This window comes from Piliocolobus tephrosceles, chromosome 2 (assembly GCF_002776525.5).
Source record: "Piliocolobus tephrosceles isolate RC106 chromosome 2, ASM277652v3, whole genome shotgun sequence".
Classification (NCBI taxonomy): Eukaryota; Metazoa; Chordata; class Mammalia; order Primates; family Cercopithecidae; genus Piliocolobus; species Piliocolobus tephrosceles.
The window spans coordinates 70,022,589-70,040,436 of record NC_045435.1 but is presented as its reverse complement, the minus strand read 5'-3'; the positions used below and the strand labels follow the sequence as shown (position 1 = coordinate 70,040,436).

General features: G+C 37.4%; 1 protein-coding gene and 1 pseudogene across 7 annotated transcripts in view; both read left to right on the top strand.

Annotated features, from left to right (window-relative positions):
* The window catches only part of SLC25A26 (solute carrier family 25 member 26), a 167,763-nt gene that overhangs the window by 114,117 nt on the left and 35,798 nt on the right, over positions 1-17,848 (top strand). For 5 of the 7 annotated variants that reach the window (XR_004228844.1, XR_002728914.1, XM_023200326.1 and 2 more), the window contains exon 6: positions 15,683-15,727. The exons of the other annotated variants lie outside the window; for them this stretch is intronic. Coding sequence is in view for 3 of the 5 variants with exons in the window: in XM_023200326.1 (XP_023056094.1) it covers positions 15,683-15,727 (45 nt within the window). In the remaining 2 variants the exon portion in view is untranslated. The remainder of the gene's footprint in view (positions 1-15,682; positions 15,728-17,848) is intronic. 7 annotated transcript variants of the gene reach the window in all.
* Positions 1-17,848, top strand: part of LOC111532799 — a 43,168-nt pseudogene that overhangs the window by 7,543 nt on the left and 17,777 nt on the right.

Sequence of the window (17,848 nt, the reverse complement as noted above, 5' to 3'; positions counted from 1 at the left end):
AATTTTTTAAACCTTAGATTTATTATTAATATATTATAATTTAGATATTATTTACATATATGGAAACAATATCTCTTAAGAGAGCCTTATTTAAAATGCTTACTAATTATTGTTTAGTTTATATATCTATATATAACTCTGGTACTATGTTATATCTAAACTCTTGGGTTTTCTTTTTTTTTTTTTTTGAGGCGGAGTCTTGCTCTGTCGCCCGGACTGGAGTGCAGTGGCCGGATCTCAGCTCACTGCAAGCTCCACCTCCCGGGTTTACGCCATTCTCCTGCCTCAGCCTCCTGAGTAGCTGAGACTACAGGCACCCGCCACCTCGCCCAGCTAGTTTTTTTTGTATTTTTAGTAGAGACGGGGTTTCACCGTGTTAGCCAGGATGGTCTTGATCTCCTGACCTTGTGATCCACCCGTCTTGGCCTCCCAAAGTGCTGGGATTACAGGCTTGAGCCACCGCGCCCGGCCAACTCTTGGGTTTTCTAGGGCAGAAGTCATTGTATGAGAGTAAGAAAAGTGTTTTCTTTCTCCCTTCCTCCCTTCCTTTTCCTGTGTTTCCACCAAGTTACTTTTTCTTTTACTGTATTCACCAGTACTTTTAAGGAATGTTGATTGATACTGCAAACAGTAGACATTCCTATCTAGTTTGAATTTGTATTTCATTTAACTGCTGTATTTTAGTTTGAGTATTGGTTTGTGATCTACTTTTTTCATAAAACGTGGCTTTTGTCATTACTTAATACCCTTTCAAAAATCCCATTTTGTCACTTTAACCTTTTAAATCTCATTTCCATACGTATCCTTTTATTTCCAACATTTCTTTATTTTGTTTTATGTGTGTTTTTTAAAACAGAATATAGATGTCTTTTAATGAATAATTTACTTTATTCATGTGTCATATAAATAGTTTTTTCTTGCTTTGCTGCATATTTTAACTTGCAGTTTATTATGTCTGATTTTTGCTGGTTTGATCAATTTATTTTGGGTTTCTTTTTTTTTTAAAAATCTCTTGTTACTTTGGAAATTCTACTGTGTATTTCCATTCCATTAATGGCGACCTTTTCTTTCCTTGTACTCAGAAACATTTATATGCTGTTATTTAAAAATAAAACATGTGACTTTCCCCACCAACTTGTCTTTGCTATAATAACTTCTGTCTCCTGCATACATCCCTCCTCTGTAAGGTGATAACTTTGGAATATTTTCACTTTCCTCTTGTTCTGCGTTCCCCACAGCCACACCGAGCCAAGAAGTTTTTTTTTTGTTTTATTTTGTTTTTGTTTGTTTGTTTGTTTTTAAGACAGAGTCTCCCTGTGTTGCCCAGGCTGGAGTGCAATGGCACGATCTTGGCTCACTGCAGCCCCTGTCTCCTGGGTCCAAGCAATTATCCTGCCTCAGGCTCTTGAGTAGCTGGGATTATAGGTACGCGCCATCAAGCCTGGCTAATTTTTGTATTTTTGATAGAGATGGGGTTTCGCCATGTTAGCCGGGCTGGTCTGGAACTCCTGACCTCAGGTGGTCCACCTGCTCTGCCTCCCAAAGTGCTGGGATTACAGGGGTGAGCCACCACGCCCTGCCTGCAGCCAAGAAGTTTAGCATGCGCCTACTCCTACTGTGTTTATCCCTTCTTCCAATGCTTTGATATTCCTGAGACAGTTACATACTTTCAGTTTAATCCTTAGCAGATAATACTTTGCCGAACATCTGTTTTGTTTCAAGTATTCTTAATTAGAATTTATTACATGTTGCCTGCCATACAATTAATATTACTCATTTAGATTGAATGTATACAACTACCATATTTCATAAAACTGAAACACTTTTTTTTTTTTTTTTTGCATTTTAGCACCTCTGGAATTGAGATGTGCCTTATAATTGATGATTTTCTAGAATTAGACTTACAATTGTAATTTGGCAGCACTTGGATTTTCTTTTTTTATTTTTTTTGAGATGGGGTCTCATTGTGTTTCCCAGGCTGGTCTCAAACTCCTGAACTCAAGCTGTCCGCCTGCCTTGGCCTCCCAAAGTGCTGGGATTGCATGAGCCACCGTGCCCAGCCAGTGCTTGAACTTTATTATGTATCTGGTGGAATAGATACAGATACATGAAACTGTATGTATAGAGAAAGCCGGTGCAGGCACAGACAGGGTTTATTTCCTACTTTCTTGTCTCTCCTGTCCTTCCCCAGAGATCTTTAATTCATTTGTTCTTCAATCAGAGGTCGTTCTCAGGTATTTTTCTATATGACACATGTGGGTGGTATATTTTCTGAGCATCCATACTTTTTTTTCAGGTCAAGTGACAGGTGTTGTGTTTGGGGATTGCTACTTTTCTCTCAGTAATTTGTTAGAGCCATTGCTATGGCTTCCATTGTCATGGGTGAGAAGTCTGATGCCTCTGATTTTTTTTCCGAAGTACTGTGTTCTACCTACCTGTAAGCTTGTAAAAATATTTTCTCATAGAGTCAGGAATTTAGTAGGATGTGTCAAGATCTGTGTGTAGAATAACATGAGCTCTTTTAATCTGCAGACCACGGTCTTTCTTTGGCCCAAGCACATTTTCTTCTGCTTTATTACTGCCTCTCCTCTATCTTTTCATCTTTCTTCAGCTGGTACTGCTGTTCATCTTATTAGAGCTGTCCTCCAAGTCTCTTATCTTTTCTGTCGTCATTTCTATTTTGTTGCTTTGAGCTGTTTTTTCCATTTGACCTTCCAGACCACAAATTTGGATCTTCGTCATGAGCCATTCTTTCCTTCATTTAATCTACTACATGGTTTATTTGGAAAATCATGTTTTTAGATGTGGGAAAGCTTCTGTCTGCTGTGGTTAAATCTCCCCAGTGTCCGTTAATTTTTCTGACTTACATTGGCCTTTCTCTCTCCAAGCAGCTCTATTTCATTTGGGGTTTATTCCCTTCATCTTGACCCCGTCTTTCTGGATGCTTAGCCTCTTTATGTGTTGTCGTGTTTTCTTGGTCAGCTCATTAGGGCCCAGGTCTGATTTTGGCCTCTAATGATTCAAGGAGATGTAGATGTGCTGCCTTCCCTGTTCCCCACCCAAGGGTCATCAGATCTCTGTGGGCCAGGCTTTTCTTAGAACCGTTAGTTTATGGTCCTTGTTCTAGAATTCCAAGAGACTTGTCTCCAGATACTTGCCCAGAACCTAGAAAAAAAAAAAAAAAGCACACACTCCAGTTCCATCCTCTGTATTACAGAGAGTGCAAGCCTTCACTTCCATTTAGCTGTCTGCAGGTCCCAGGACTGTGTTCTGTTACAGCAGACAGATTGAAAATGGTAATGGAGGTCAAGGAAGGTGAGTTTGTGTCTGACTCTTTCTGGAATCTTTTTGGGCCTGGATTTTTTGTTTTCATTCCCTTAACAGTTGTGGATCTTTTGTCTAGACTTAACAACAGTAGGTAAAACAGCATTTGGCATGGAAACTAGAAGACCTATAGGAGCAATATATTACTGTTCTCAACTCTTTGCTTCTTTCTCTCCGGGAAGATTGATGATGCTTCCCTGTCTCTTGCAGTGTGATTGATTTGTTGTGTCTCCTGTCCCATGACTTGGCCAATGGAGTATTTGTGGAAGTATACCAGTCCTGAACAGAAGCATTCTTTGTTTGTTTGTTTGTTTTGTTTTGGGACAGAGTCTTGCTCTGTCACTCAGGCTGGAGTGCAGTGGCATTATCTTGGCTCAGTGCAACCTGCATCTCCTGGGTTCCAGTGACTCTTGTGCCTCAGCCTCCCGAGTAGTTGGGATTATAGGTGTGCACCACCATACCTGGCTAATTTTTTTGTATTTTTAGTAGAGACAAGATTTTGCCATGTTGACCCAGGCTAGTCTCGAATTTATGGCCTTAACTGATCCACTGGCCTCAGCCTCCCAAAGTGCTAGGATTATAGGTGTGAATCACTGTGCCTGGCCCTGAGTAGAAGCTTTAGGAGATGTAGCAGGTTTCTGTCATCCCTCTTGCTTCTGCCTTCTACGTTGAGAATAGCATGTCCCAAATATGATCTGTGCTTCTGGATTGGATTTGGGGTAAGAAGACACTCAGGGCAAAAGTCACAGCTTTGAGGGCAGCCATAGCTAACCCAGGGCTAACATGTAATGTGACTGAGAAATAAACGTGTGATGTATGCCACTGAGATTTGAGGGTTGTGTTGTTACTGCAGCAAAGCTAACTGATAAAATCTGGTTTAATTTACTGTTTATTCTTTTATTAGCTGATACTTATGTTTCCTACCAACTTTAGAAATCTGTATCAGATCCTACATTCTATTTTCTATCTCTCCTGATTTATCTCTTAATTGGCTGATATAAATGAACTATTGTAATTAGGGTCAAACACTGATTACTTGTGGTAGAGTGTTTACAAGTTATGTAGTAGGTTCCAACCTGTGTAACAACTGGGGAAAAAAGCAGTAAATTGGGGGCAGTGTCTTGTGGCTGTTAATTGCCTATTTATTGAATGCCCTAAATTCTGTTCCAAATTATGATTGTAGAAGTGTGGCTTTTCTCTAAATGTATAAAGCAGATTATTTGTAGATCTCAGCATCTGGATGGTAGTGCTGTTTTCTGTTATCATAAATAAGAATTAATTGGGAAAGCATTTATGGAGTGATTTTCCAGAGTTGGGAATTCCTGGGATGTGTATATATGCATATTTATCTGGCCTGTTGGATTAACTGAAGAGCAAATGTAAAGAATGGGATTTATTTTTGTGTTTTATCCTTTTTGTATATAATTGATATTCCCTTTTCTTTTGTCTTATTATTCTGCTCTCCAAACACTATTCTAACAAATATTGTAAATTAGTGGTAGATGAGTAGAAACAATAATATTATTCCTTGGACCATGAGCCAGAAGACCCGGGTTCTCCCCTAACTCTTTTAGCCTTATCCACTCCCTTCTTTTCGTCCCTTTCTTTGCCTTTCCTCCATTCATTCATGTAATAAATATGTATCGAGTGTCCTGTTAGGTGAGATGCTAGATGTGGTGAGAAGTAAGCCAGCCTCCCTTTTCAAGCTTACCGTCTTCTGTTCTGTTCCTTAGCCCCTTCTGTCTTCCAACCACACAGCAGTGTAAATTGGTCCATGCTGCATTACTGATAAGCCTCCTGGTTGCCATCTTTTGTTAACAGGGCTGCTTTCAAAGGTGCTTTTAATACTGGATTGTTTTGGGAAAGTTGGGGTGGTGGGAAGGGAGGGAGGAAGGAAGGAACGGGGGTAGATGAGTAGGCAAGTAGGAAAGGAGGAAGCTAGGGGGCTGTTCACGGGGCCTAACCACCCAACAAGCTGCTTTTTATTAATGTTTTTCGTGATTCTTTTCTAATTGTAATTTTGCATAAATGCACAGAGGATGTATCTATACAAATGATTTGAATATTACATGAGAACCTTTGTTGTTCGTGGCTAGGTTTTAAAATTTTATTTTTTAGAATTTGGGAAACCATCAATTAAAACGTCTTTAGTACCAGAAAAATTTCTCAGAAATAGGGAAAGCCTGGATAAATAAGCATATGTCTTTGTTAACAAGGACATTTGATAAAATAATGAGTAAAATAAAATCTACCTTTTATTGTTGTGTTTCTTGAGGCTTTGGTCACTCATTTTTCCTCTCCCCTCTTTGTTGTTGTCTCAGTAAAGAGATGCTCAAATGTGCTGCTGAAAGGGAAGGAAAGTTGGGGGTGGGAAAGACAACAGAACTGTCATTCCATTTTTCCTGCAGTGATGTCATTCTCAGCTGCAGGAAAAAAATCTTAAGGCAACCGGATTATATTTGATAAAAGATTAAAGTTGCATGCAAATTCTAACTAAAAACAGCTGTTTCCTGATCCTGTGCAAGTTCTAACATTTTGATAGGAATTCTGGTTTTGAAATTTCTGAGTCTTAAATTTACCTTCCTTAACTACTGCCTGGCTGTTTTCTTAAAGGACTTAAGTCAATACTGCTTAACATACTGGAAATGACTGTGAAGAACCAAAAATGAACTTCTTTGATTGCTTCTTACAAGAAGCTTTCAGGTTTCATGAACAAGAATCATCGTGATTGCCGAGTGACAATTTTAAAAATTGTGGTGTGATGCAGAGTTCATTCCAGGAAGCCAATGAAAATAAATGGAACATATGTATGTGTGTGTGTGTGTGTGTATAATTAGTAATAGATTTTTAAAAACTTTTCACGTGTTCCTGATTTTATTAAGAACCTCAACTAGCAAAAATTGTTCCTTTTTAAAACTTTATTTTTAGGTGAGGTACAACTTGTATCAACTGTGACATCATATTTTATATTTTGCTAAATCAGACATGTGTTGAAAAATCTTGATACCATAATTGCACTGCATCAGTAATGCTTACAGACTCCTGGAAGTAGGATGAAATCTAAAAGCAAATATTGAACATTAGCTAGGGGATCAGTTTATATTGAATTTTGCATTACAATCACTCACTTCAACTGTGAAAGCCAGTGTGATTTTGTGATTTTCATTTTGATTGATTTTTTAAACTTGATACCTAAAAGCAGATTTCATTGTGTTCTCATACACCCAGATGTTCACGCTGGGCATTTTCTAAGGATGATTGTACTGTGGAAATGTTAACGCTGGGTCTTAGCCTACCATGTTAGTGTGAGGTATACTGAGGAATATTTGCAGTCTGTATGATACAGCTAGAATATCCTACACATTAGAAATGATTGATTAAAATGAAATGATGGAATAAAGTTGTGTTTTATGGGAAGAAAAATGGAAATAACCCATCAATGAGGGATAGTTAAATATTATGAAATTCTGTGCATTAGAAAGAATGATAGATCTATTAATATATTAACATGGAAAGACCTAAGATAATGTTTCGGGGAATAAGTCAAATTTTGGAACACATACTGATGTTTAAAACAAACCCCTGAAATTAGAATCTAAAACTAAATGCTTGGAAATAAATCAGAAGATTTATTCCAAATTGTTAATGACAGTTAACTTTGGTTGAACTTCTGTATATTAATTTTAATGCAAATGTAGTCATACTTTACACATACACTTATTTTTTATTACGGAAAATTTCGGATGTACTCAAAGTAAACGGAATTTATTATATAATGAACCATAAAGTACCCATCACCAACCTGCAAAAGCTATCAATATTCTGCCATTTTTATTTCATTTTTGTCTACACTCATTCTTTACCTTGGCTACCATTATATTTTTTACAGTACATTTTTAGGTAAAATTCATATATATTGAAATGCACAAATTATATATGTACACTTTTGACAAATGTATAGTTGTGTAATCCATATCCTTATGATATTGAGTATTTCCCTATTCACAGAAAGTTCTCTCATCTTCAGTCTCATTCTGCCTACCCAGTTTATTTTTGCCTTTTCTGGAATTTTATACGAATAGAATCATATAATCTGCACTCTTTTTGTTTCTTTCTTCTTTTGCTCAGTATAACCTGTGCAAGGGTTATCAATGTTACAGCAATGTATCAATAATTTTTTTCATTGTGTTACTAATATTCCTTTATATGAATACACCACAATTTGTTTAGCCCTTCTCCTATTGATGGATGTTAGCTGTTCTGATTAAAGCTGTTACGATGCTCATATATAAATCTTTTTGTGGATGTATATTGTTGTTACTCTTGGATAAATACCTAGGAGTAAAATTTCTCGTTCAAATTAAAACTTGAGCAACCACCTTCGAAAGTTTTAAGTTCCCACCAGCAAAGTATGAAAGTTGTGGTTGCTCCATATCCTTTCTGTTGTTTGATTTTCTCAGTCTTTTGATTTCAGCCATTTTAGTGGATAATGGCACCTCATTGCAGTTTCTAAAAAAAAAAAAAATTAAAATCGTGGGAAAATTGCCACTACCATAATCATAAAATTTGCCATTTTAAACATTTAAAGTGTAAGATTCAGCATCATTAATTACATTCACAGTGTTGTGTAACAGTCATCCCTATCTATTCCTAAAACCTTTTTATCACTTCAGACAGAAAGGTTGTATCATTAAGTACAGAGCTTCCTGCTTCCCCTTCCCCCAGCCAAACTACAGCTTTGAACGCAGTTCCCCCACAAACAACTTCTAATATAGCTTCTATCTCTATGAATTTGCCTTTTCTAGATATTTCATATGATTATGATGATACATTATTCGTCCTTTTATTTTACCTGGCATGGTGTTTTCAGAGTTTATCCATATTGTGGCATGTACCAGAACTTTATACCTTTTTATGGCTGAATAATACTCCATCCCATTGTATGTATATACCATATTTTATTTATTCATTTGTGTGTTGATGTACTTAGATGGTTCAGCTATTGTGACTTACACTGCAGGCTGGGATACTAGTGTCTATTTAAGTCTGTTTTCAGTTATTTTGGCTGTATACCCAGGAGCAAAATTGCTGGATCATAAGGTCATTCTATGTTTAACTTTTTAAGGAGCCATCAAATTGTTTTATCAGTGGATTTTATTCAGCATTTCCCTGATGACTAATGATGTTGAATCATGTGCTTATGTTATCGATCTTCCTTTGTGAAGTGCTTGTTCAAGTCTTGTGCACATTTTAAAAATCAAGCTTTCTCTTTTATTGTTGAGGTTTGAAAGTTATTTTTATATTCTGAATGCAAGTCCTTTGTTAAATATACATTTTGCAAATATTCCACTCTGTGGCTTGCCTTTTTATTAGGTGTATACCTAGAAATGGAATTGCTGGATTTTATGCTAATTCTACTACTTAATTTTTTTGAGGAAGAGCCATACTGTTTTCAAGTGACTGCAGCCTTGCATATCCTTTGTTCACCAACAGTGAACAAGGGTTTCATTTTTTTCATATCCTTGCCAGCAAGGAAATTTGTTATTTTCTGTTTCTGTTGCTAGTAGCCCTCCTAAAGGGTGTGAGTTTATATCTCATCATGGTTTTTGTTTGCGTTTCCCTAATGATAGTGATGATAAACATCTTTTTATATGCTTGTTGTCTATTTGTGTATCTTCTCTAGAGTGATGTCAATTTAAATCCTTTGCTCTTTTAAAATCTGGTTGTTTTGTTGAATTCTTTATATATTCCGGATATTAACCCCTTATCAAATACATGATTTGCAAATATTTTCTCTTATTCCGTAGGTTGTCTTTTTATGCTGTTAATTGCATTCATTGATGCATGTACGGTTTTAATTTTGATGTAGTCCCATTTATTTCTTTTTGCTTTTGTTGCCTTGTTTTTTGTGTCATATCCAAGAAATCATTGCCAAATCTAACGTTATGAAGATTTTCCCTGTGTTTTCTTCTAGGCGTTTTGTAGTTTTAGGTCTTATGTTTAGTTCTTTCATCTACTTTAATTTTTATATAGGGTATGAGGTAAGGGTCCAGATACATTCTTTTTCATCTGGACATCCATTTTCCATTTTTCCCAGTGTCGTTTGTTGAACAGATTGTCCTTTCGCTGTTGAATGGTCTTGGCACCCTTGTTGAAGATTATTTGACGATATATGCAAAGCCTTATTTCTGGGCTGTTTTATTTCACTGGTCTATATGTCTGTCTTGATGCCACTACAACACAGTTTTGTTCATTGTAGCTACTTTTGAAATCAGAAAGTATGAGACCGCCAACTTTCTTTGGGATACCTTGAGGTCCATATGAATCTTGGTGGTGGATTTTGGATTTTTCTATTTGTGCAGAATATGCCATTGGGATTTTTCCTAACAGTACCTTTTGATGAGCAGAAGTTTTAAAATTTGATGTAAATTAATTTTTCAAAAGTTTTTTTTCTTTTGTGGTTATTGTGTCTTGTGGTCCCAGAAATTTCCTCCTATCCACAGATCGCCAGTTTGCACCTGTTTTCTTTTAAAAGCTTTATGGATTGAGCTTTTATCTTTAGGTCTGTGATCCAGCTCTCATTAATTTTTGTGTAGGGTTTTGAGGTTGGGGTCAAGGCTTATTTTTATCCTGTGGATATTCAGTTGTTTTAGTGCCATTTGTTGAAATCATTGTTTGTGAACAGTCTCTTCTATTTCATTGTTTTGTCTGTCCTTATGCCTGGTTACTCGGATCACTATTTTGATTATAGTGGTTTTAGAGTAAATCTTGAAATCAAGTATTGTCAGTACTCCACCTTTTTTACATCTTTCAAGATTGTTTTGGTTATTCTAGGTCCTTGGCATTTTTATGTAACTTTTAGAATTAGCTTTTGATACTATTATAAATATAATTTTTTGTTAAAAATGTTGTTTTTCATTTATTTACTGCTAGTATTTAGAAGTTATGTTGGAGAGAGAGAGAGAGAAAGAGTGTGTGTGTGTGTGTGTGTGTTGATTCCTTAAGATTCTCAGCAAAAACAATCATGTCATTTGTAAATGGGAACAGTTTTACTTCTTTTCAATCTTTGCTTTTTATTTCTTTTATATATTTTTTTCTTTTTCTTGCCTGATTGCATTGACTAGGACCTTCAGCACAATGTTGAATACAAGTGGTGAAAATAAACATCCTTACCTTATTCATGATCTTAAAGGGAAAGCATTTAGTCTGTCACCATTAAGAATGATATTAGCCATACATAGTTGGAGGTATATTTTATCAGATTGAGGAAGTTCCCTTCCATTCTTATTTTGATGAGCATTTTTATCATAAGTCGGTGTCAAATATTTAAATACTTCTTAAAAACAGTGAAACTTGTTTCCAGGGCTTCAGAAGTATAGTGAATTACATACTAATTTGACATTGTCATTATCTTCATTACAAAATAGTGTTATATAACTGGCACTCTAACATGTAAATTGATACATTAGGAACCAGTTCCATCTACACAAAATTACTCTGATGATTCTGTAGAATGTAGAAAAAGAAAATCTAATCATTACCTTCAGTGATAGCATTTATGACTAATGTACTGAGTTGTGTTTGGAGATACTCCTAATGCCCCTGGCCTTGAAATATGAAAGAATCAAACTGCTCACACTCATCTCCTTTTCTCTATTAGATTCTGTTACTCGTGTGTTTATTTTATGTTTTCTTTGGAAAGATACTTTAGTTTTTATTAACTTAAGGAGTAATTCACTTTCAATTTTCCCCCTTTCAGGTTAATTTCTTTTATTGGGTATATGCTCTTTTCCTTAGGTACAGTATAAATAAATGAACTGCAGTTGTTAAAAAAATCAGAATGTGTTTACTATTGGAATTCTTTCCCACTATGTTGAATACTAGCAGACTAGCTGTGAATGGTTCTCACTTCTGTTGTTGTTTTTTTAAGAATAATTATCACTTTGGTACAAGGAATTTTTAGGTCTTCAACTTCATTTGTCCTTGGTTACCCCTGGGGTTGAATTGGAAAAGGTTCAGAGTATTTAAAAGAATGGTTTTGTTGTCGGTGGGACAGTAGAATGGAAAACTCTCAATTAACCACTAGGATTTGGAAATTGTCATGCAAGAAAAAGGAGACTCTTCTGTGAATCACTTGTAGATCTCTTGAAAATTGCAATGGGCCAGTCCTTGGATCCACTCTCCTATACATAGCAAGCCTACCAATTCCACGCTGTTCCTCAATTAGAGATCTTGCACACGGTTTCTGTGTTTTTTAAATCTATCACTAGAGAGTTTTTGGTTATTTCTGCCAATTACAAAAGCTTTTACAGTTTTTTAAATGGACTTTCTTGGTCCTTAGGCTTCCTAGATCACCCATGGTGGCATTATGTTCATTGTAGCTTACAGTCAAGTCTTATTTTTCAAAAATGTATTGGTATTGTAATGTAATTTTTTAATTGAATTAAAAAACATTCTGTTAGGGCTAAATGATACCTTAGAAATCATATCTCCTATCTCTTCAGTTGTATTATAAATCACTTTGCTATTAAAGGACCATTAGGTTGCATTTATTTTAAGACCACAGGGTTAGAAGCATTGATTGGCTTCAAAGATAATTCTAGTCCCACACTTTGTGATAGGTGAAGTGTGCTCATAATATAATTTTGTCTTTATTTCATTAGTGATGCCTAACTTGCCCTTCCTGTTTACCACACCCAGATTTCATTTTATCCCTATTTCACCTGGAATCCTCACATGCACTCTTGTATAGAATTACTGCTCTGTTTATTACTAAGTGGAATCCATGTTGAATTTTAGCAGGTTTCTTCCCCCTCCATCTGTGTCTTTGATGGTAGCTGGGTTTACTGCCGCTCACTTATTAGTGCCCTGGGTCTTAATAACCTTATTCAAACAAAACATCTTAAATGGAGGCATTAAACAGGTCACAACAATGAGCCATTTTGTAACTTTAGGTGCAATAAAATGGGTATGTTGTGTTTTGGAATATAAGACCTCTGAGTATAGCTATTCATTTTCTTCATCTATAAAACATTTTAGAATAACAGCCTACATCTGCTTGGGGGTATAAAATTCCACGTTTTGAAGAAACATCACTGTTATGTAACTTCAAGCCAGACGTGGGGAGGGACCTTGCTTTCTGACGGGCCCGCGTTCTGTAGATGTTGGGAATAGTGTTTGTTTTAGCTATGGAGCTGTATTTGCTGGCAGCCCATCTTTCACATGTGTGGAACACATTTTCATTATTGTTTGTTCATATTGTAAATGACAACAAGTGTGTGATACAATTTTGACTTGAAGAATATTTGAAAAATTTTCACACAGCAGGAATTTATGAGGGATATTTCACTACTAGAAGTCAGAGCAAATTTAATTATTTAGGCATTTATAGCATGTTTAATTACTTTAGACTGTCAATCTTGTTTTAGGGAGTAAAGCTGAGGTTTACTGTCGGCCCTCTTTTTACAATAAATACCCAGTGGAATAGTATGGCCAACCATTCCAAATGTGTGATTTTAAAATTGTTTCTTTAAACTGAAGGAACAGCTCAATGAGTAACTTTCAGTAGAGGAAATGGGCAAAATGTTTAATGATAGAATTCAAAATCTAAAGTATTAAGTATCAAGTAAGTGCAGATAACATTCAATGCAATTTGTAGGTGATTTTAATTGAGAAGTGAATGATGCTAACGTGGATTGTTAGAGTAAATTTTAAAGCTTTTTTCGTCTTATAAATGTGAAATATTTACCTTCCTACTAATCCATAATCATACTACCTGTCTTTTGGGGCATATTTTATTACATATTATAGAGTTTAAAAAATTTGGAAAAGCTTTTAGAAACCTATTACACAGTCAAGTTATTGTTTTGATAATTAATTGGAAATATAACACTTGAGTTTCAGAATGGATAGTGTCAGATGCTTTTATGTTTTTGTGACAATAAAAAACTAAATTTAACTACTGTTAAGGAAATTCGACATTCAGGGTGGGCTGGCTGCCTGTTTATGATGATAACAAACTTCTCTGAGATTCTAGCTTGTCAGATTAGTCCAGGCTGTTGACATTGATCTTTTTTCTCATTGACATTTCCTTCCTGAATGGTAGACAGGTTTTCTTTCTGTGGTCACTGTCTGTCAAATTTGGGGCCATCATTTGCTGTAGCTGAGTAAGACAGATGATGCTAATCTTTAAATTTCTGATTAAATATAAATATTTAAGAAATAACAATGCCAGGCCAAGGCGGGTGGATCACCTGAGGTCAGGAGTTCAAGACCAGCCTAGCCAACATGGTGAAACCCCGTCTCTACTAAAAATACAAAAATTAGCCAGGTGTGGTGGCACATACCTGTAATCCCAGCTACTTGGGAGGCTGAGGCAGGAGAATTGCTTGAGCCTGGGAGACTGGTTGCAGTGAGCCGAGATCATGCCACTACGCTCTGGCCTGACCGACAGAGCAAGACTCTGTCTCAAAAAAAACAAAGAAAGAATGCCCTCAATTCACGTGAAGGTAAATACCCATTAATTCCTCTGAAACTGGGACATTACAGCCACGCCTACCCACCCACATGTAGTGATAGTGATAATGTTCAAAGTCCACATTTACTTTTCCCTTGCAGCTGGGCTGCCTGTGCAATGCCGGTACTGGGCCCGTGGCATGTGCATGCCCGTGGGCATCACCACCACCAGCACTGGTCCCCTGGGCTGTGACTGGACATTACTTCAGCTGCTGGGTGGGGTCCACTGGTGTTAAGACATTTTTATCTTAGGGAATATGACATGGGTGTCTTAAGTTTGAATTTTAGAAAATTAATAACAGATTGTACTGTGGGTGAATTTATATGCAGATAATTTAGATGTCTCCTGGGGATAGTAGTAGTTAGACAAGACTCTAGAGTCAGATTGTCTGGGCTTCTTACGTCCTAACTGCCTTTAGGCAAGTTACACAGCGTCTTTGAACCTCATTCTCATCAACTATAAAATGAAGGAAGTAGTACTACCTAACTGTCTCAGCATGCGTTATGAGGATTCAGTGAAATGAAGCTTACAAAGTGCTTATTTGCAGATATCTGGCACATGAGAAGTGTTAGTGGTTCTAGCCCTTACTGTTAGACAGCTCATTGTAAATACCTAACTCTAAGTGTGGCGATTCTCTTGACCGCTCATACTTCAGTACTACAGATGACTCCCCTCCCCAGCTGTGCCTGGGACTTGATCAGTGCTCAGACCCACGTCCCCCTGTGTTTTGTTGGAACCTCTCCAGTCCCCCAGCATTGACTGACTTGGTGATCCTTCCTTGAGGGGTGTGGGCTTCCCACTCCCACACTGGCTGCTCCGTTCCTGGAGTCCTGTTTCTCAAGTTTGAGTCTTGTAGGTAGCTCTGTCTGCTTCCTCTTTCTTCCCTCCACCTGCCCTTGCCCTCCAGCCTCCTCCCTCCTCTTTTCTCCTTCTCCTTTCCTTCTCTGCCCCTGTTTTCTGTCTTCTATCCTCCTCCTCTCTGCCCCCCCACCCTCTACCTCTCTGCTTTCATTCCCCTTTCCCGCTTCCTTTTTAACCGACCTCTTTTCCTCTCTCCACTTTTTCCTTTTCTTCCACTCCTTTCTCTCTCCCCTTCTCTTCCTGCTCCCTCTTTCCTCTCTGTTGTCTCCCCATTCCCCTAACACTTCTCCCCCTACCTTACCTTTCTTCTCTCCCCTCTGGGTTTCTCCTTTAAATCCGAACACTTTGCCTGCTAAGGAGTAGACAGCCTTGGCTCTTAAGCACAGAAATGTCAAGTCCTAAAGTGTTTTCATTAGCTGGGAAATATTTATTTTGCCATTTCAGTAGCCAGACTGTTGTGCTTCTCTTTCCATTTCAAAGGGGCTTCACAACATCATTTTATGTCCCTTGGGCTCAAAACTTAGAAGATCACCAGGCTCAGTGGCTCACGCCTGTAATCCCAGCACTTTTGGAGGCCAAATCAGGTGGATTGCTTGAGCCCACGAGTTTGAGAACAACCTGGGAAACATGGTGAAACCCCATCTCTAAAGAAAACATACAAAAATTAGCTGAGTGTGGTGGCATGTGCTTGTAGTCCCAGCTACTCCAACGGCTGAGGTGGGAAAATCTCGTGAGCCTGGGAGGTCGAGGGTGGTATCTGTCAGCCTGAGTGACAGAGCGAGACTTCATCTCAGCAAAAAATGAAAATCCACAGGCCACAGTTTAACTGTTTTTCTAAAGATTATGTCTACTAGAACTGTGAATTTGTTTGATATTAGCTTTGTTGTAAAGTTGAAATAATAATTACAGGCTCGTATAGTCACACAGGCAAACTTGGCTCTTTTTTGCCTAATTTATTTGATTTTTTTTTTTTCTCTTCAGATTCCTTTTTCTCTGGTCCAGTTTCCCTTATGGGAGTCCTTAAAAGTAAGTTTCTCAATCTTCACATAAAATTTATCTCTAATTATAACATACCTAATAGTTTGAGTGTGAGAGAGTAGAACATAATGTTGACTAGAAGTTCAGCAACCGAAACCTGTTAGCAGTTGAAAATACATTTTATGTGTGATTTACATGCAATTTCAGCCTTTTAAACTTGTTTGGGTGGCTGTGCTCCTAGGAAATAGGCATAGCAGGTAGTACTGAAATCCATAGATAAGAAAAAAACTTAGCTTTACTTTTTTCCATATTGCCATTCTTTCTCCACCGTTAAATTTCATTTTGCTTTGTGTGTGTGTTTAGAAGTCAAAGACTAACAGTGAGGGTAAATGGAAGAGGAAAAATGCAAAGCCTTGAATACTTAAAGACAGAAGGACCAGCTCCCCCAGCACCCTATGTAAGGACCACTCAGATGGGGAGCAGCAGGGTCTCAGGGCTCTGACTGTCCCTTCCATCTTGGTTGCTCACTCCGGCCAGGACTAGGAGCCTCCAGAGGGAAAGAGCAGAGTGTGGTGAGTTGTGAGACAACCTTGGGGAAGGTCAGTGAGCTATTTATAAAAAATAACATGTTTTAACCATTAAGGACATGGACATGGGCAAGTATTTCATGACGAAAACATCAAAAGCGATTGCAACAAAAGCCAAAATTGACAAATGGGATCTAATTAAACTAAAGAGCTTCTGCACAGTGAAAGAAACTATCATCAGAGCGTTCAGATTATCTACAGAACGGGAGGACATTTTTGCAACCTATTCATCTGACAAAGGTCTAATATCCAGAGTCCACAAGGAACTTAAACGAATTAAAAGAAAAAAACAATCCCATTAAAAAGTGAGCGAAGGACATGAATAGACACTTCTCAAGACTTTCATGCAGCCAACAAATATATGAGAAAAAGCTCAACATCACTGATTATTAGAGAAATGCAAATCAAAACCGCAGTGAGATACCATCTCCCGCCAGTCACAATGGTGATTATTAAAAAGTCAAGAAACAGATGCTGATGAAGCTTTGGAGAAAAGGGAATACTTTTACTTTTGTTGGTGGGAATGTAAATTAGTTCAACCATTGTGGAAGACAGCGTGGTGATTTCTCAAAGACCTAGAACCCAGAAATACCATTTGACTCAGCAATCCCATTACTGGCTATATACCCAGAGGAATATAAATCATTCTGTGATAAAGATACATACAAGCGTATGTTAATTTCAGCACTATTTATAATAACAAATACATGGAATCAACCCAAATGCCCATCAATGATAGACTGCATAAAGAAAATGTGGTACATATACACCACGGAATACTATGCAGCCATAAAAAAGGAATGAGATCATGTCCTTCGCAGGGACATGGATGGAGCTGGAAGCCATTATTCTCAGCAAACTAATGCAGGAACAGAAAAGCAAACACTGCATCTTCTCACTTGTAAGTGGGAGCTGAACAAGGAGAACACATGGATACAGGGAGAAGAACAACACACAATGACAGGGGCCTGTTGTGGGGTGCAGGGAGAAGGAGAGCATCAGGAAAAATAGCTAATGCATGCTGGGCTTAATACTTAGGTGATGGGTTGATACATGCAGCAAACCACCATGGGACACATTTACCTGTGTAACAAACGTGCACATCCTGCACACATACCCCGGAACTTGAAAAACAGCAACAACAACAAAACACATTTTAAAAAGCCTACATTCAAAACATGCAGAGGCGTTGCATTGGTTTTTCACTTTCTGGTGCAGTGATACTGAAAACTGTGGGCCATGATATGAATTGTGTGGGTCTTTGTCAGCATTTTAAAGACAATAATAAAGAAGAATATAGTAGAGGGCATCTTAAATGGTAAGAGTAGGTCTTATTTTGTAAGACCTCAATGTTGTGTATGCATGCACACACTCATGTATCTGTACTAGGTTGCAATGTGAAATGTATTTCTTGCTATGGATAATGGTCCAGAAACTTTGAAAGCCCTTGTTCTAGTGAAAATGGTTCATAAATGACCAGGCTATAAAATAATCTAGGTAGGCATTAGCTAATACAAAAAGAAATTACTCTCACAATTTTATAGATTTACCAGTCATGGAGTGCTCATACAAAATGCCTTTC